Source organism: Trichechus manatus, unplaced genomic scaffold (assembly GCF_000243295.1).
Source record: "Trichechus manatus latirostris isolate Lorelei unplaced genomic scaffold, TriManLat1.0 scaffold00061, whole genome shotgun sequence".
Classification (NCBI taxonomy): Eukaryota; Metazoa; Chordata; class Mammalia; order Sirenia; family Trichechidae; genus Trichechus; species Trichechus manatus.
This window is the reverse complement of record NW_004443997.1, coordinates 12,119,981-12,136,356: the sequence shown is the minus strand read 5'-3', so window position 1 is coordinate 12,136,356 and position 16,376 is coordinate 12,119,981. Positions and strand designations below refer to the sequence as shown.

At 50.0% G+C, this 16,376-nt stretch overlaps 1 protein-coding gene across 2 annotated transcripts in view; it reads left to right on the top strand.

Annotated features, from left to right (window-relative positions):
• Positions 1-2,687: 2,687 nt before the first annotated feature.
• Positions 2,688-16,376, top strand: part of PLBD2 (phospholipase B domain containing 2) — a 21,660-nt gene continuing 7,971 nt past the window's right edge. For both annotated transcript variants that reach the window (XM_004379054.2, XM_004379053.2), the window contains exons 1-6: positions 2,688-3,005; positions 8,285-8,378; positions 9,552-9,710; positions 12,162-12,262; positions 12,482-12,696; positions 15,465-15,562. In XM_004379054.2, coding sequence (XP_004379111.1) covers positions 2,716-3,005; positions 8,285-8,378; positions 9,552-9,710; positions 12,162-12,262; positions 12,482-12,696; positions 15,465-15,562 — 957 coding nt within the window. In that variant the 5' untranslated portion in view covers positions 2,688-2,715. The remainder of the gene's footprint in view (positions 3,006-8,284; positions 8,379-9,551; positions 9,711-12,161; positions 12,263-12,481; positions 12,697-15,464; positions 15,563-16,376) is intronic.

Genomic DNA, 16,376 nt, shown 5'->3' with positions numbered 1-16,376 from the left:
GGAAACAAACTATGTGTACAACAGTAGGGGACTGGGTAAATCATTTACAGTACCCGCTATAGCTACGCAAGCCATTTAACATCCTGGTTCAGTAACACTAAAACTATAAAACATTGTAAATGAAAAAGCATTTAAACTCATTTATACAGTAAAATCCAAATTATATTTCTTAAACATATACTTTATGTGTATGTGTGGAAAAGAGTTTAGAAAGATATACACCGAGCCAATTGTCTCTCTAGGAATTATAGGTGAATAAAGGACTTACAGGAAATTTTTTTGTTGTTTATTTGTATTTTCTATTTTGTCTATAAGTACTACCAGTTGCTATTGAGTTGACTCTGACTCATGGCAACCCCATGTGTGTCTGGGTAGAACTGTGCTCCATACAGTTTTCAAAGGCTGATTTTTTGAAAGTAGATTGCCAGGCCTTTCTTCCGAGGTGCCTCTGGATGGACTTGAACCTCCAACCTTTTGGTTAGTAGCTGAGAGTTAACTGTTTGCACCACCCAGGGTCTCCCTATGATAAATAAGTAGAGATTTTTATCTTTGAAACAATGGAATGTTTTCTGTTTCAGTTGTTTATTGCTGGGTATCACACCACCCCAAAATTAGCACCTGAGAACAGTAACAATTTAGCATTTTTTGTGATTCTGTGGGTTGGCTGGGTGGTTTGTCTACCAGTCTTACCTGGGCTCACTCATGGGGTCCACTGGGAGATGGACTCAGTGGGAACAGCTGGACAGCCAGGCTTCCCTCTCCTGTGATCTTTCATCCCCAGCTTCCTCATAGCATGGTGGACTCAAGACCTCATGAAGGTCAACACTGCAACACCTCTTCAATCCTAACTTCAGAAGTCACATGACATCACTTAGCCTCATTCTATTGGTCAAAGCAAGTCACATGTCCAGATTGAAGGGGTGGGGAAACAGACTCCACTCCTCAGTTGTAGGAGCAGCAAAGCATCCTGGCTATATTTATTGTTGTTGGGTGCCTTCCAGTCTTTCTGACTCATGGTGACTCCATATGACAAGTAGAACTTCTCCATTGAGTTTTCTCGCCTGTAATCCTTACGGAAGCTGGTCGTCAGGTCTTTCTTCTGCGAAGCTGCTGGGTAGATTCAAACCACCAACCTTTCCCGGTTAGCTGTCGAACTTAATCTACCACGATTTCTTGTTTTGCTTTCTTCTTTCTGCTTCTTCTTCATTGTTGTTGTTGTTAGGTGTTGTCAAGTTGGTTCTGACTCAATAGACCTCATGTATAACAGAATGAAATGTTGCCTGGTCCTGTGCCATCCTCACAATTGTTGCTATGTTTGAGCCCATTGTTGCAGACACTGTGTCAATCCATCTCATTGAGGGTCTTTCTCTTTTTTTGATGACCCTCTACTTTACCAAGCATGATGTCCTTCCCCAGGGATTGCTCCCTCCTGATAAATGAGACGAAGTCTTACTATCCTTGCCTCTAAGGAGCATTCTGGCTGTACTTCTTCCAAGATAGATTTGTTCATTCTTCTGGCTGTCCGTGGTATATTCAATATTCTATCGCCAACAGCGTAATTCAAATGCATTAAACAACGTTTTGCATTGGGAAAATCTTTTGAATTCTGCTTCAATGGAGAGAGAAAATCTGCTTTTCTAGAACTTAATCTACCTGAGTTCTAGTACTGCCTTATGGAAGTTATTTAGACCACGGGCGATGTGGAGAAGTTGAAAGAACTCTGAACTAATGGAGCTAAGAAGGGATGAGGACAGAGACCAGCCTACCCCAGCTCCTGGATTTTCTTCCTTGTGCCGCCCCAGCATTGGACTCCTTCCCATTCTTGGAGAACAACCGATTAATAATCTCCCAAGATATTCCAGATGTACTCTGTTCTCTCTCTGCAGATTTATAACTTATTTACTTGCTTGCTTAGTTTTAAAAGATGTTTTATTGTGGAATATATTATACATACAAAAGAGGACATAAACATAGTTATTTACAGTTTAAAGAAAAATAATAATACAAGCACGCAAGTACCTTCCACCCTGGTTAAGAAACAGAGTTTTACCATTACCTTAGAAACTCCTGAACTCACTATCAACCTGATGTTTTTATTAATCATCCTTCACTGTATGTATAAAACTATGGCGTCACATGAGGTTGCCATGAGTTGGCATTGACTGGATGCCAACTAACAACAATTAGATAATAATATTAAATAAATGGCAAATTTCCTGAGTGTTATAATGCTATTGTCGTTCTATAGGATAATGTCTTTGCTCGTCGGAGGGACATGCTGCAGTATTTAGGGTTGATATGTTACAATGTGTTGAATTACTTCTCAAATGGTTCAGCAAAAATTATGTATATATATATAGATATCAATCAACTGTGGCAAAAGACTAGAAATTGATGACTGGTGTATGGAGATTTATTTTTCTATTCGTGCAACCTTTCCTGCAAAGTTGCAAAATAATAAGTTTGAGGAGAAGCAGGTAAACTCTGCTGGGCTTGTGTGGGTATAAAGAGGTGCCGGGGCCCTTTAAGACCGAGCCCGCCCCTTACGGCTCATCCTGGGCCCCTCCCACCCCGGAAAGGCTCGGCCTAGGCTCCTCCCCTCCCTCTGGGCCCTGCCTTCTTCCCGCTCGCCCCGCCCCCGATGCCTGCGGCTCCGCTCGCCGCGGCGGAGCGCAATCACGTGAACCCGGTTGTGGCGCGCCGCTCCGCGCCGTCATGGTGGCCCCGGTGTACGGCTCCCCGGGCGGCCGCCTGGCCCGGGCGCTGACGCAGGCGCTGGCGCTGGCTCTGGTGCTGGCCCTGCTGGTCGGGCTGTTCCTGAGCGGCCTGACGGGCGCTATTTCGCCTGCGGGGCACCGCTGGGGGCCCGACGGGCCGTCGCCGCCCGCCTCCCGCAGCCGCTCGGTTCTCCTGGACACCGCGACCGGGCAGCTGCGCCTGGTGGACGGCCGCCACCCTGACGCGGTGGCTTGGGCCAACCTTACCAACGCCATCCGCGAGACCGGGTAAGGGTTGGCCTGACCCCGCGCGGAGCCGATCTGGGAGGGGATTCGAGGGCGCTGGGCTTCTGCTTCGGCCGGAGGTGCCCATATCCCTGGGGCCAACCTCTTTCCAAGTGACAGCCCTTTCTGCCTTTCCCCCCTGGGGGTCAGTTCCCGCCTCTGAGGCTGCAGCACCCTGATCTGGACCAGGTCCATGCTTGGGGGGGGGGGTAATGCAGCATCCCTCACCTCATGGGAGCCAATCCCTTGTCTCCATCCTGGAATGACAGTACTTCTGTCCCCGTAGAGACCAGTTTCCCACCACTAGTCCCCAGTGGCTCATCTGGACCAGGTCCCTGGCTGGGGGGGAATGCATGCAGACCTCCCATCTCCATCGAGATCTGCCTCTTACTGCAATGCCCAACCCCTTGGAGGCCAGCCTCCTGTCCCCAGGCCTGGGGTGGTGGTGACAGCTCTCCAGGTGCCAGCTCCCTGCCTGCCTTCCAGAACCACGGCAGCAGGACTGAGCCCGGGCTCCAGGCCAGTCTGAAAGTGGAGGGTCCCTAAATTCACACAGACCCAGATAGTATCCTTGTCAGGGCTCTGCTTCTCTCCTTGGCCAGGTGCTTAGCGTGGAGCTTCGTACTTGGCAGTCATGCTGACTCCGTATAACTGGGACCTAGGCTGCCGTTCTCTTGTGTGACTCTTCCCTAGCTCCTCTGCCTGTCTGGGCTCCCATTTCTCTATCTGTGGCCTGATTTTTAGCATGTGCTCTGGCAGAGAGGTTGTGGGGAGCCCTCAGAACTTGTGCAAGGGGTAGGGTAGCCTTTTAGGTTTGTGCCCAATCATTCATTCATTCATTCATCCATTCTCTTGGAGCTTGGCCTTGGGGACACAGAGCTGAGGAAGGCTGGGGGTACTGCTCACTGGGGGAGACAGACACTACCAGAAGAGAAACCAGAGTCAGTGGGAGTGGGGAGGACAGCAGGGCCCAGGCCCTGGATCCAGGAAGTGCTGGGGTCTTAGGAAAACTTGAGTGCCCCCAACCCCATCCTGGGCATGTCTCAGTGCCCGTTGCCCCCTTCAGCAGGCATGGCCACCTCCCACTGCAGCCCCCACCCATTTTGCTGGCATGCGTTGCTTCCTGCAAGTGTTGGGGAGACACAGGACACTGAGGACACCCCTATTCTGGTATTTTATGACACTTGGGGGATATAAGATAGACGGTAGGTGGGAGATTTGGGGGAGGAGATTTGCTGCAGACACAGGAGCGGGCGGGGCAGTTCTGGGAAGGCTCCCAGGGAGAGGAAGCCACAGTGTGGCCTGGCGTCTCTGGAGGGCACCAGAGCTCTGTGGCTGGCTGCAGGGGTGGCCATAACTCTGGGATCTGGTGACCCATTCTCTGCTGACTCACACATGTTTTCAGCTCTGCCTAGCATAGCCAAGGGGACATGACAGCCCTCTGCCAGGGTGCCAACTTGGAGGAGGCACAGAGGTGATGCCCAGCATCCTTGGCCCCAGGAAGCCCTCACTGGGTTGGCTTGTTCTCAGTTATGGAAAACTGGGAAGTGAAGTGCTGGATGGACAGTCAAGGGCAGACAGGCCAGAATCCCTGGGTTCCAGGGCCATCTCCGCTGCTGTGTGACCTTAGGCAAATCACTTCACCTCTCTGAGCTTGTTTCCTTTCCTGAAGGTGGGGCTCAGAGTCATAGAAATTCACCTGAATCACAGAAAGCATCACTATTTATTTGCTGAAGGAAGGAATGAGTGAAAAGGAAAGGAGCAGGTATTCTTTGCCCGCATTTTATAGTTGGGGAAACTGAAGGCCGAGAGGTGAACCCGGGTCTTCTTGCTCTCCCCTCACCATTCCGGAATCTTTTCTGTCCAGGCTTATACTTCCTTCTCTTATGCTCACATGTCCCTTCCCTCTGAGTTTGCCAGCATCTGGGGCTATGATGTAGGGAAGATCGTATCTGGAACCCCATTTTACAGATAGGGAAACCGAGGCCCTCAGAGACAGCCTCCTGAGAACTCAGGGGTAAGATGAGAGACAGATATTTGGAGTGTCCTGGTCCCTAAGGCAGCAGAATCTCTGATCTGGGGTTAACTCACTCTTACTTTTTTTTGGAGGATGTGGGCCAACGATTTGACTCCTCTGTTCACCTGGAATTGGGGTCCTTTCTCCTTTCTCTCCTTTAGATATGGCTGATAATCCTCAGATTGTCAGGACAAATCACATCTCCTCCACCAATAGCCCCGCCTCTTTCAGTTGTGCTATATCTGGCTTTGGACCTGCGCCCCTGACGTGGCCCAGAAATGGTTAGGGTTTGATGCTTGGAGATCAGAAAAACCGTACCACCTCCTGCTCAAGCCTCGTTCTGACCTTGGTCCTAGGGAGACTGAACCCTCCAGCCTTACTTTTTCTTCCTTCCCTGACTTGATTGCACCAACCAGCACCTTACCCACTGTTTGAAGTAAATCATGATCCATTTGGGATCAAACCAAACCTCTTGCCGTTGAGTCAGCTCGACTCATAGTAACTCCATGTGTTACGGAGTAGAACCAAGCTCTATAGGGTTTTCTTGTCTGTCATCTTTACCGAGGCAGATTGCCAGACCTTTTTTCCGTGGTGCTGCTGTGTGGGTTCGAACTGCCAGCCTTTTGGTTAGCAGCCGAGTGCAAACCATCTGCGCCAAGTGAATCAAAATAAGAGGAAACTAACAAGTAACACCCAGATAGGTGGCATGTGCCCAGCAACACTAGTCTTTCTGGAACACCTTGGGTAGGAGAGGCTCCCACTAATGAGGTTGTGCTCCATGCTACCGGATTTCAGCGATTGAGCCCTCAAACCTGAATCCCCCCATTGCCTCAGGCCCCAACCCCTTGTCAACTGCTTTCCTCCCTGAGCCTGCAAGGTTATCACCACCCTCATTTCCAAGCTGAGGCCCCTGCTCAGGTCACCTGCTGTGAAGTACCTGGGCAGAGAATCGAGAGAATAACATATCAAATCCACCCACCAACAAGCAAAAACCCAGCCCAGGAAAAAGGATAAATAAGACCCAGCTGTTTCTTTGAAAAGTCACAAATAATAAATATATTCCATCAAGAATGAGAAAGAAGTGATAACCACAGATGAGGGGGCCCCACCTAATGGAACGCGTCCAGGGCCGTGCTGGACCGCTGAAGGGGGCTGGTGAGGAGAGATCTACGGCCCCGCCCATCTCAGATCTGGCTTTTTCGAAACGTGACCTGTCTCAAGGAGCACCACCACCAGTTGCTGTCAAGTCATTTCCAACTCATGGTGACCTCGTGTGTGTCAGAGTAGAACTGTGCCCCATATGATTTTTAGTGGCTGATCTTTCAGAAGTAGATTGCCAGGCCTTTCTTTTGAGGCACCACTGGGTGGCCTCGCAGTCCAGTCTTTCAGTTAGTAGCTGAGCGTGTTAACCGTTTGTACCACCCAGGGACTTCCTTCTCTGAGGACAGAGGCTCCTGGATCAGACCCTCACGTTGTCTCCGGGATATTAGCTGTCCCTGGCAGTGGTTAAGAGCTTGGTTGCTAGCCGAAAGGTTGACAGTTCAAATCCACCAGCTGCTCCTTGGAAACCCTGTGGGGCAGTTCTCCTCTGTCCTATAGGGTTGCTATGAGTCGGAATTGACTGGATGGCAATGGGTTTGGTTTTTTTTTTTTTTGGCATAGATAACAAAATGACATTGTAGTCAGTAGACATTCCAAACAAAAAATCTGGGGAAACAGATCCAGCACTGCCAACGTTTTATTTTTGTCACGCCAGTGCATTAAAAACAGAACAGAAAAATATTTATTGACCTCTGCCAGTATTATCTCACAGAAGAACAGCCGTTATAGAACTAAATAAGCAGGAAGAACACAGCCTCTGAATAAAGAACAATCTTTTGCAAGTACAGCGGGCTTTAGAAACACTCTCTTGTAGGTGTTTCCTTTTGCCAGGGGCTGGGGTAGAGTTTTTCAAAGTTGCTGATCAGCACAGCCGCAAGGGATTCTAGACACCATTCGTCCCAACCTCCCTGTTTCACACAGCAGCAAAGGCGGCTGGGGTGATTCCGTTTAGACGGCCTTTATTATTTCTGCCTGAGTTTGCAGAAAACCCAGATAGGTGCCATTTGCCCGCAACAGTCTTTCTGGAACACCTTGGGAGGGGTGGGTCTGCCCTTTGCTAGCAGCGTTACCTTTAGCAAGTGTATCACTAGTATGGGCAACAGTGCTGTGTGACAAACCCCCCCAGACCCAGTGGCCTGACACTCCCCGTGCATCTGTGGGATGGCTGGGGTGGCTCTGTTTCAAGCTGCGGGTCTGAGGACCTGGCCTGTCCCACGTGACTCTATTCCTAGGACCAGTGGGCTGCCGGGGGCTGTTTTTCTCGTGGGGATGGCGAAGGTGCGGGAGGGCATGTAGAAACGAGAGGCCTCTTGAAGGCTAATGTAGAACGGTCGCGGTCACGCTGTCTCTTCCACCCACATTCCATTGCCCAAAGCCCAGCCCAGTTCTAAGGGCGGGAAAGGACACTTAGCCAATGGTGGGAGGGACTACAAAGGCACCGAGCGGTAGAGCAGAAGGCGTGGGCAGAGGGAGGGAAGGAGGCAGAACTGGTCGGGCAGTTGACCGCGGCAGTTTGGTAACTCCAGGCTTTCATTTCCCCTTCTGCCCTGCCATGGGACAGTAATGGCCTGCCTTGCAGGATTGCAGGACTGTCCTGAAGATTCGGTGTGTTGATAGACAAGAAAGTGTCCAGAACAGTGCCCGGCCCAGAGGACACTTTGCCTAAGTGTTCTGGGTGAACCAATTGTCGGCAAGTCAATTCCAACTCACAGCGACCCTGTGTGTGTCAGAGTAGAACTGTGCTCCATAGGGTTTTCAATGGCTGAGTTTTTGGAAGTAGAATGCCAGGCCTTTCCTTCAAGGTACCTCTGGGTGCACTTGAACCGCCAGCCTTTCCATTAGCAGCCAAGTGCGTTAACCATTTGCACCATGCAGGGCCTCCCCAGTAAATGTTAGCTGGTATTATTGTTGGTGGTGGTCACATAGATCGGTACAACTTTTTGGAGGGGACTGTTTGATGGCATCTGCTAAAATGAAAAATACGGGTGCTCTTTTATCCAGCAGTTCTGTTTTTAGGGATTTCACCTGACCAGTGCCCAAAGATGGACAGACAGATAGACGTTCTTGTGAAGCTGTCTGTCATGGGATTATTGATCATGGTTTAAGCTAGAGACAGCCTGCTCATCCAGCCCTTGCCACTGACCAGGTGTCCCCTCCCCCCCAGGTGGGCCTTTCTGGAGCTGGGCACAAGTGGCTGCTATAATGACAGCCTGCAGGCCTACGCGGCTGGCATCGTGGAGGCTGCCGTGTCTGAGGAGGTAAGGGCCGTGGTGGGGGAACGGGGCCCCAACTTCCCTCCACCAGGTGAGCTCCCCAGGATGCTTTGGAGGGTTTCGAGGTGTGTGCAGAGTGGACTTGGTCCCCCTACTCTCCACCTAATCGAGAAGTAAAGGCTCACACGTGTTCTTTAAAAAAATTACCTTATGAACTATCTGATGTATGTAAAAATACATGACATATTATAAATTAGGAAGCATAATGATCAAATGAATATTTCTCACAGGGTGGGGGGTGTGGCTGGAAGTTACTGCCCAACCTTTGCCCAGTGAGCTCAGTGTTTGGGAAGTCGAAACTCCTCATCCTTACGTGGGTTCACATCTCGGCTCTTTCATTCCTTACCTGGGTGACCTTGGGAAAGTTACTCACCTACCTGTGCCTCAGTTTCCTCAGCTGCAAAGTGGAGCTGCTGATCCTAGCGCCTTTTCTACAGAGTCGCTGCGAGGTTTGAATGTGTCAGTTCATAGAGTGTTCGTTAAACGTTAGCTGTGGGCAAGTGTACTTCAACGAGATGAGCCGTTCTCTCCCGCGAGAATATCAGCAGGTGGTTTTGTTGGTTGGGGCCAGGCTTGGCTGATCTTGGTTGGGCTCACTGATGCTCTGCAGTCAGCTGGGGCAGGCTGGCGATCTAGGATGGCCTCATTCACATGGCTGGGGAAACGTAGTTTTTCTAGCAGGCTAGCCCCAGCTCATTCACACGGCCTCTGGGCAGGGAAATGTGGAAGGCCTCTTGAGGCCCGGTTGAAACTGGACAATATTCTGTTGCCCAAAGTGGGTCAGGAGGCATGTCTGCTCTTTTGTTCACTGCTGTGTCCTGAGTGCTAGAACAGCTTCTGGCACATAGTAGGTGCTCAAAAAATTATTAGTTGACCGGCTAACCAGTGGATTGAATGCATGTATATATAGATGGGGTCCCTGGTAGCAGAGGAGGCATAATCCAGTATTGACCTTGAACTCTAAAGACTTCCAGTGGAAGGAGACTTCCAGAAGTGTTGGCCCCTGATGATGGTTAAGAGTAGGCCAGTGAGGAGGAGGGCCTTGCAGGAGAGGAACCCGTTTGAGGTGAGGTGAGCCTGCATGGGAGCCAGTGGGGTCTTCAGGGAAGGGGGCAGCCATGCCGCCCTGCCCTTGCCCACCTCTTCCATTCCCCGCAGCTCATCTACATGCACTGGATGAACACGGTGGTAAATTACTGTGGCCCCTTCAAGTACGAAGCTGGTTACTGTGAGAAGCTCAAGAGCTTCCTGGAAGCCAACCTGGAGTGGATGCAGGAGGAGATGGATTTGAACAGGGACTCTGCTTACTGGCACCAGGTGGGCACAGCTGCCACGCTCAGCGGGATGGGGAAGGGGGTTGGGTCTGCCTCGGAGTCGGCCACCCCTGTGGCTGCTGGTCCTCCAGCCGGCTGACTGCCCCGTCTCCCACTTATCTTGGCCAGCCCTGTGGCCTGTCCAGCTGCGCAGTCACCCTTGTCCATCATGATCTCCATCCTTCCCAGCCAACCTGCCATTCATCCACCTGTCCAGTTTCCACCTGTCCATCTGTCTGTCCTCCCACTTGATGGTACTCCAGCCATCCATCCTAGCCTTCCTGTTGTCAAAGTATAACCAAAGACATAGAGTCCGTTGTTAACATGCTAGTTTACGTGTATGCAAGAGAGATCACTCAACACATTGATAGGTTGATCACGCTGAGTGCAGAGAAAGTGGGGAAGGGGAGAAGAACAGGGGAATAGCATGCGATTTGGGCACAGTGAATTTTGTTTTCCTTTCCTTGGGTAAGCTGTTGATTAGCTAGCCCTCACCCTGAGGCCCCAGGCAGGGTGTTCTGCCTTTGGGCAGCTGGATAGATCATCAAAAATAAAAAATGTCAGTTATTTACAGATTCTTTGAAAAACCTCAAGAGTTTATATATGAAGTACATGCCACAGGTTGTCTCTGTAAAATGGCCGTTGGTGTCTGTTGGCACCTCCACCTAGCTTAGGCAAGGTTTGCCCCATTCCCTTCAGTAGAATTTCTCACCGTCCACCTGCCCATCTGCTTATACTGTTACTAGAGCAGGCTCTTCCACTCATTCACCTACCTATCCACCCACCGACTCAGCCACCCATCTGCCCATCCACCACTCATCCATCCAGTCTCCTTCCTTCCCTCCCTCCCTTTCTCCCTCCATCCATACGTCCGTAACCCACTCACACATCTAGCTTGTCTTCCCACCCACCTGCTATCTGTCCATCTGTCACTGTCTTCCTTTCATCTACCTATCTACCCCATTGAACACTTCTGTCACCCGCCTGCCCATCTTAGCCCAGTCATCACTTCCACCCACCCACCGACCCTGTTGATACACCCTGTTTGGTTGCCTGGCCATCTCCCTGTCCGTGGTCTACCTATCTGTGCACCTGCCCTCCCAAAGCTTCCTCCATCTGCCTGCCAAGCCATCTCTCCCACCACCGCATCTCCTCCACTGCCTGCTCCTTCTTCCTGGCCACGTGAGCATGTCTCAGCCCTCTCATCTGTTGATCCATCACATCTGCTCATGGTCTCTCCTCTTACATCTCCTCAGGGGCTGCCCACTGCTCTCATGATGAAGCCCTGCTTCTTGTTGTGGCCTCGGCACACTCCCTGCCCTCTCTTCCCTAGCTCCACCTCCCACCGCCCTCCCTGCTCCCCATGCTCCAGCCCCTCTGCCTTCTTTCAGTTCCTTGAGCAAGAGTGTTACCTCCTACCTCAGGGTTTTCGAACATGCTCTTCCTTCTGCCCAGACCACCTTCCTCCGCTTTGCCCAGCTAACTCCTACTTGGTCCTCACCTTCAGCGTCCTGTCCCTGGGCTTCTGTAGCACTGAAAATGGTAACTATAGTGAGGTATCCAGAGTCTCTTTTCAGCTCAACTGTGAGTTCCAAGAGGATAAAAACCACATCTGTTTGTTCTCCACCATAGCCCCGGTGCCTAGCACATAGTAGGGGCCTAATAAATAAATGTTGGTTGAAGATGTATGACTCTGTCTTGTCTTGTCCATCCACTCCATGCACCTGACTGACATTTGTCACTCCCTCTTCCCTTCCATCCATCTAGTCAATTGCTTCTTTCTCTGTCCTCCCCTTCTGTTTAACTCAGCAGCTACCCGTCCATCTGTCAGTCCTGCCTGTCTGTATATCCATCCATTCATTCATCATCTATCCATTTATCTGTGTGTCTCTCCGTCTGTCTCTCCATCCATCCATCTGTTCATTCATCCATCTATCCATTTGTTCCTCTGTCCATCCATCCATCCATCCTCCCATCCATCCATCTTGCAGATGCTTTCTAAGCGCCTGGTGTGTGCACAGCACAGGACAAAGCCCTGTAGGGGACATGGTGATGATTCTCCATGGCTACAGGCTGTTGAGGCAGAACAGTGACAAAGAGGAGAAGCCAGCCGCATGAGGCAGGTGCCCTGAGGCAGCAGTGCAGCCAGTAACTACACTCAGAGCAAGGAGCTGTTGGCAGTGGGCCAGGACCAACTGGGAGGCTTCCTGGAGGAGGTGGCTTTTGAGCTGGGCTCAGAAGTGGGGATGATCTTGGGTTGCTGGGGATATAGAGTTAATTAATTGAAGGCAGTCCTTGGCATGGAGGGGTGGGTGGTGGTTAACAGGGTCAGGGCTGGCTGGAACCTGGAGGGTATGCCTGGGCCTCCAGGCCTAAGCCCTTCCTGTTGGAAGAGAAAGTGTAAGCCTGAGGGAGAGGCCTCACCCTACCTTTGACCTCTGCCCCCTCCCCCCAGGTACGGCTGACCCTCCTGCAGCTGAAAGGCCTGGAGGACAGCTACGGAGGCCGCATGACCTTCCCAACTGGGAAGTTCATCATCAAACCCTTGGGGTTTCTGTAAGTGCCACCCAAGAGTGCACAGGGTCGGGGAATGGGCCACACACCTCAACATCAGACAGACTTGGGCTCCAGTACCTGCTCTGCCACTTCCTGGCTACATGGCCTTGGATGGGTCGGCTAACCTCCCTGAGCCTCAGCTTGCTCATCCTTGAAATGGGCATGATAATAGTACCCACGGCAGATGCAGTAATCCTCTTCTGCCTTGGCCCTCCTTAGTCTCTTACAGCTCTCTGGGGACCTGGAAGACCTGGAGCCAGCTCTGAATAAGACCAAGACCAAGCGTGCCCTGGGCTCGGGTTCCTGCTCCGCCCTCATCAAGCTGCTACCTGGCCAACGTGACCTGCTTGTCGCCCACAACACCTGGAACTCCTACCAGCACATGCTGCGCATTGTCAAGAAGTACTCGTTCCACTTCCACGAAGGCCCCCAAGGTGGGTGGACGTGGGTGTATGTGAGTGTGAGTGGGCAGGGTAGATGGGGTGATACTAGGAGGCATGGGCCTAGGCAGCCCTTTCTGCTCCCCTGTGCACACTAGAGTCAATGTAGGGCCCTTCTCAGAGTTCATCTTGTTTGTAGCATGTTCACTTCTTTCATTTTTTTTTCCTTCACAAAGTGTATCAGTTAGCTATTGCTGCATAACAAATCACTCCCAAACTTAAAACAACCAATGCTGAAAATAATAACCATTTATTATCATTCATGTGTCTGCATGTCAGTGGGTGGTTTTGTTGGTCTGGGCCAGTGTCCTAGTTATCCAGTGCTGCTATAATAGAAATATCACAAGCAGGTGGCTTTAACAAACAGAAATTAATTTTCTCACAGTTTTCGAGGCTAGAAGTCCAAATTCAGGCTGCCAACTCTAGGGGAAGCCTCTCTCTGTTGGCTCTGGGGGAAGGTTCTTGTTTCTTTTCAGCTTCTGTTCCTGGGTTCCTTGGTGATCTTCATGTGGTGTGGCATCTCTCTTCCCCAATCTCTGCTTGCTTGCTTGCTTGTTTGCTTAATCTGCTCTTTTATATTTCAAAAGAGATTGATTAAAAACACACCCTAAAAACTAAAACCATTCCCGAAGCCCACCCTTCAGACAAAGATTAGACTGGACTATAAAACGTAAAATGATACTTGTGAAGAGTGTGCTTCTTAGTTCAAGCAGATACATGAGACCAAATGGACGGCTCCTGCCCAGAGGCAGAATGAGAAGCCAGAAAGGGACAGGAGCTGGTCGGATGGACACAGGAAACCCGGGGTGGAATGGGGGAGTGTGCTGTCACAGTATAGGGAGAGCAACTAGAGTTACATAACAATATGTGTATAAATTTTTGTATGAGAAATTAACTTGAGCTGTAAACTTACACCTAAAGCACAATAAAAAAAAGTATATATATATATAAGCATACGCTACAGTAATAAAAACTCTGTTGCCTATAGTATGTCCCATCGTCCCATAAGATCACATTGAGTCGCTTCCGACTCATAGTGATCCTATAGGACAGAGTAGAACTGCCCCATATGGTTTTCTAGGCTGTAAATCTTGATGGAAGCAGACTGCTATATCTTTCTCCTGTGGAGTGGCTGGTGGGTTTGAACCACTGACGTTTCAGTTAGCAGCTGAGCGCTCAACTAGCTATACTATATTAATACTGCTTCATTAACATATCAAAAAGCTGTTTCCCAAATGGGATTGTAACCACAGGTATAGAGGTTGGGATTTACAACACATATTTTTGGGGGACACAATTCAGTCCATAACAGCGAGGCTTGGCTGATCTTGGCTGGGCTCCGTGATATTTCTGCAGTCGGCTGGCAGGTCAGCTAGGGTGGGCTGGCCATCTAGGGTGGCCTCATTCACTGGTCTAATTCTGTGGTACCACTTATTGCATGCTTACTGTGTGCCCACTGTTGTGCCAGAGGCCCTTTACATGTGTGATCTTTAAATTAAATCCTCACGACCTGCCTGTGTGGGGATGAGGAAATATTATTCTCATTTTGCAGATAAGGAAACTGAACCGCAGAAAGGATGGGTAACTTTCCGGTGGTCAGACAACTAACATGTGGCTAGCTGGGATGCTGCCAAAAGCAGGGGTCTCAGATTTCTGGGTCTTGCCATCTGAATTGTCTTTTTTTAATTAGTTATTTTTGTGAGTGTGCCCTTCATTTATTTCCAAAACAAATGAATTTAAGTCAAAGATTGTGTTCCTTATTCAGGATCACTGTGCATTATTCCAATTTCGGAACCTTACAAATAAAGTTTTAAAAAATTTCAGTGAGATCCAAAATGTATCAGAAAAATCTTTAAGTGAAAAGAGCACTTTTTTTCCAAGTTCAGAGAATTCTAAGATACACACCCGCACACACTAATACATATACATATTGTTGTTGTGTGCCGTCAAGTCGATTCCAACTCATCGTGATCCTTTAGGACAGAGTAGAACTGCCCGATAGGGTTTCCGAGGCTGTAATCTTTACGAGGAGCAGATTGCCAGGTCTTTTCTCCTGCAGAGTGGCTGAGTGGCTTCAAACCACCGTCCTTTTAGTTAGCAACCAAGCGCTTAACCATTGCACCACCAGGGCTCCGTAAACACACACACACACACACACACACACACACACACATTTGCCACATTAACCATTTTTAAGTGTAGAATTCAGTGGCAGTAATCATATTCACCGTGTTGTGCAACAATTACCACTCTCCGTTCCCAAAAGTGTTTCATCCCCTCAAACAGAAACTCAGTACCCCTTCAGCAATAACGCCCCTTCCCTCCCACCTCCAGCCCCTGGCAACCACTAACAAACGTTGGTGCCTATGCATTTGCCTTCAATTGTTGTCTTTTTTACAATAAATCTTGTTTTTTTTTTCTTTTTATTGTGATACAGATACTTGCCATCTCTATATCTTCACAGGCACGGTTCAGCGACATTAATTGTTCATCATGTTGTTCCATCACCCTTAACTGTTCCCAAATTTTTCCCTCACCCCTAACTACGAGAAAGGTTTTTATGCACGCACGCACACACACATTTATATATGTCAGATGGCCTGGTGTGCTAAAGGACAGGAGAGGCTGGGGCTTCCCCTGAGGCCTGCTGGCTTCCCACTTGGAGACCTCCTGGTGCCTTGCTGGGTGGGGATGCAGGGCCCCATATGGGCCTGTCTGACCAGTTTCCTCCCCCCACCGCCCCCGGGGCACTGTCCCCACAGAGAACTCTCTGCTGGCTCCCGGCAACAATCTGGTCTTCTCGTCCTACCCCGGCACCATCTTCTCCTGTGATGACTTCTACGTGCTGAGCAGCGGGCTGGTGAGTCTCTTCTCGAGTCAGCTTCATCCCCGACTTCCGCAGGACTGGTTACCACCCAGAAGCTCTGGGCAAGCGGGATTCATTTCCTCGGCCAGTGGGAACTGAGCGTCAGCCTCGTGCTGGGTGCTGGGTCGGGAGGGACACAGCCCCCACCCCACTCCCCTGCATCTGGGGTTGAGCTAGTTCTCTGGGTGTGGGGCTTGAACCTCTGGGAGGGCTTGTTGCAATGCAGATTCCCAGGCTCTGCACAGGGCCTCCGAAACCAAAAACATAGCCAGGACTCTACACTGTGATCCAGCTCCTCAGAAATTGTTGGTCTTGGGACCTTTCGAACCTTGACCTTGACAACCCCACTTGGATGCCTCACTGTGTTGTTTAAGATAAACCGCTGCTCTTCCCCAACGACCTTACTCCCTCTTCTACGCACCTCCCTCCTACTTTCCACAAAACCCCTCTAACCTGGTCAGGTTTTCTGAATAAATGTTGTTTACAATGTGTCGTTCTTATCTTTTCCTGGCTGGGATCCAGCGTCTTTTAGAAATCTGTTCCTGGCATCCCAGCCAAGGCAGTGAGCCCTGTGATCGCCAGGGCAACCGCTGCAGGGGAGAAAACACTGCTTGAAGAAAATCCCTCCGGGCAGGGACGCCTGCTCCCTACTGGGAGCGGAGGGCCTCTCCTTCCCTTTGCCTTTCTGTTAGTTTTTTTTTTTTTATTTTTTTTATTTTATTGTACTTCAGGTGAAGGCTTACAGAACAAATAGTTTCTCATGAAACAGTAGTACACATGTTGTTTTATGACATTGGTTAACAACCCC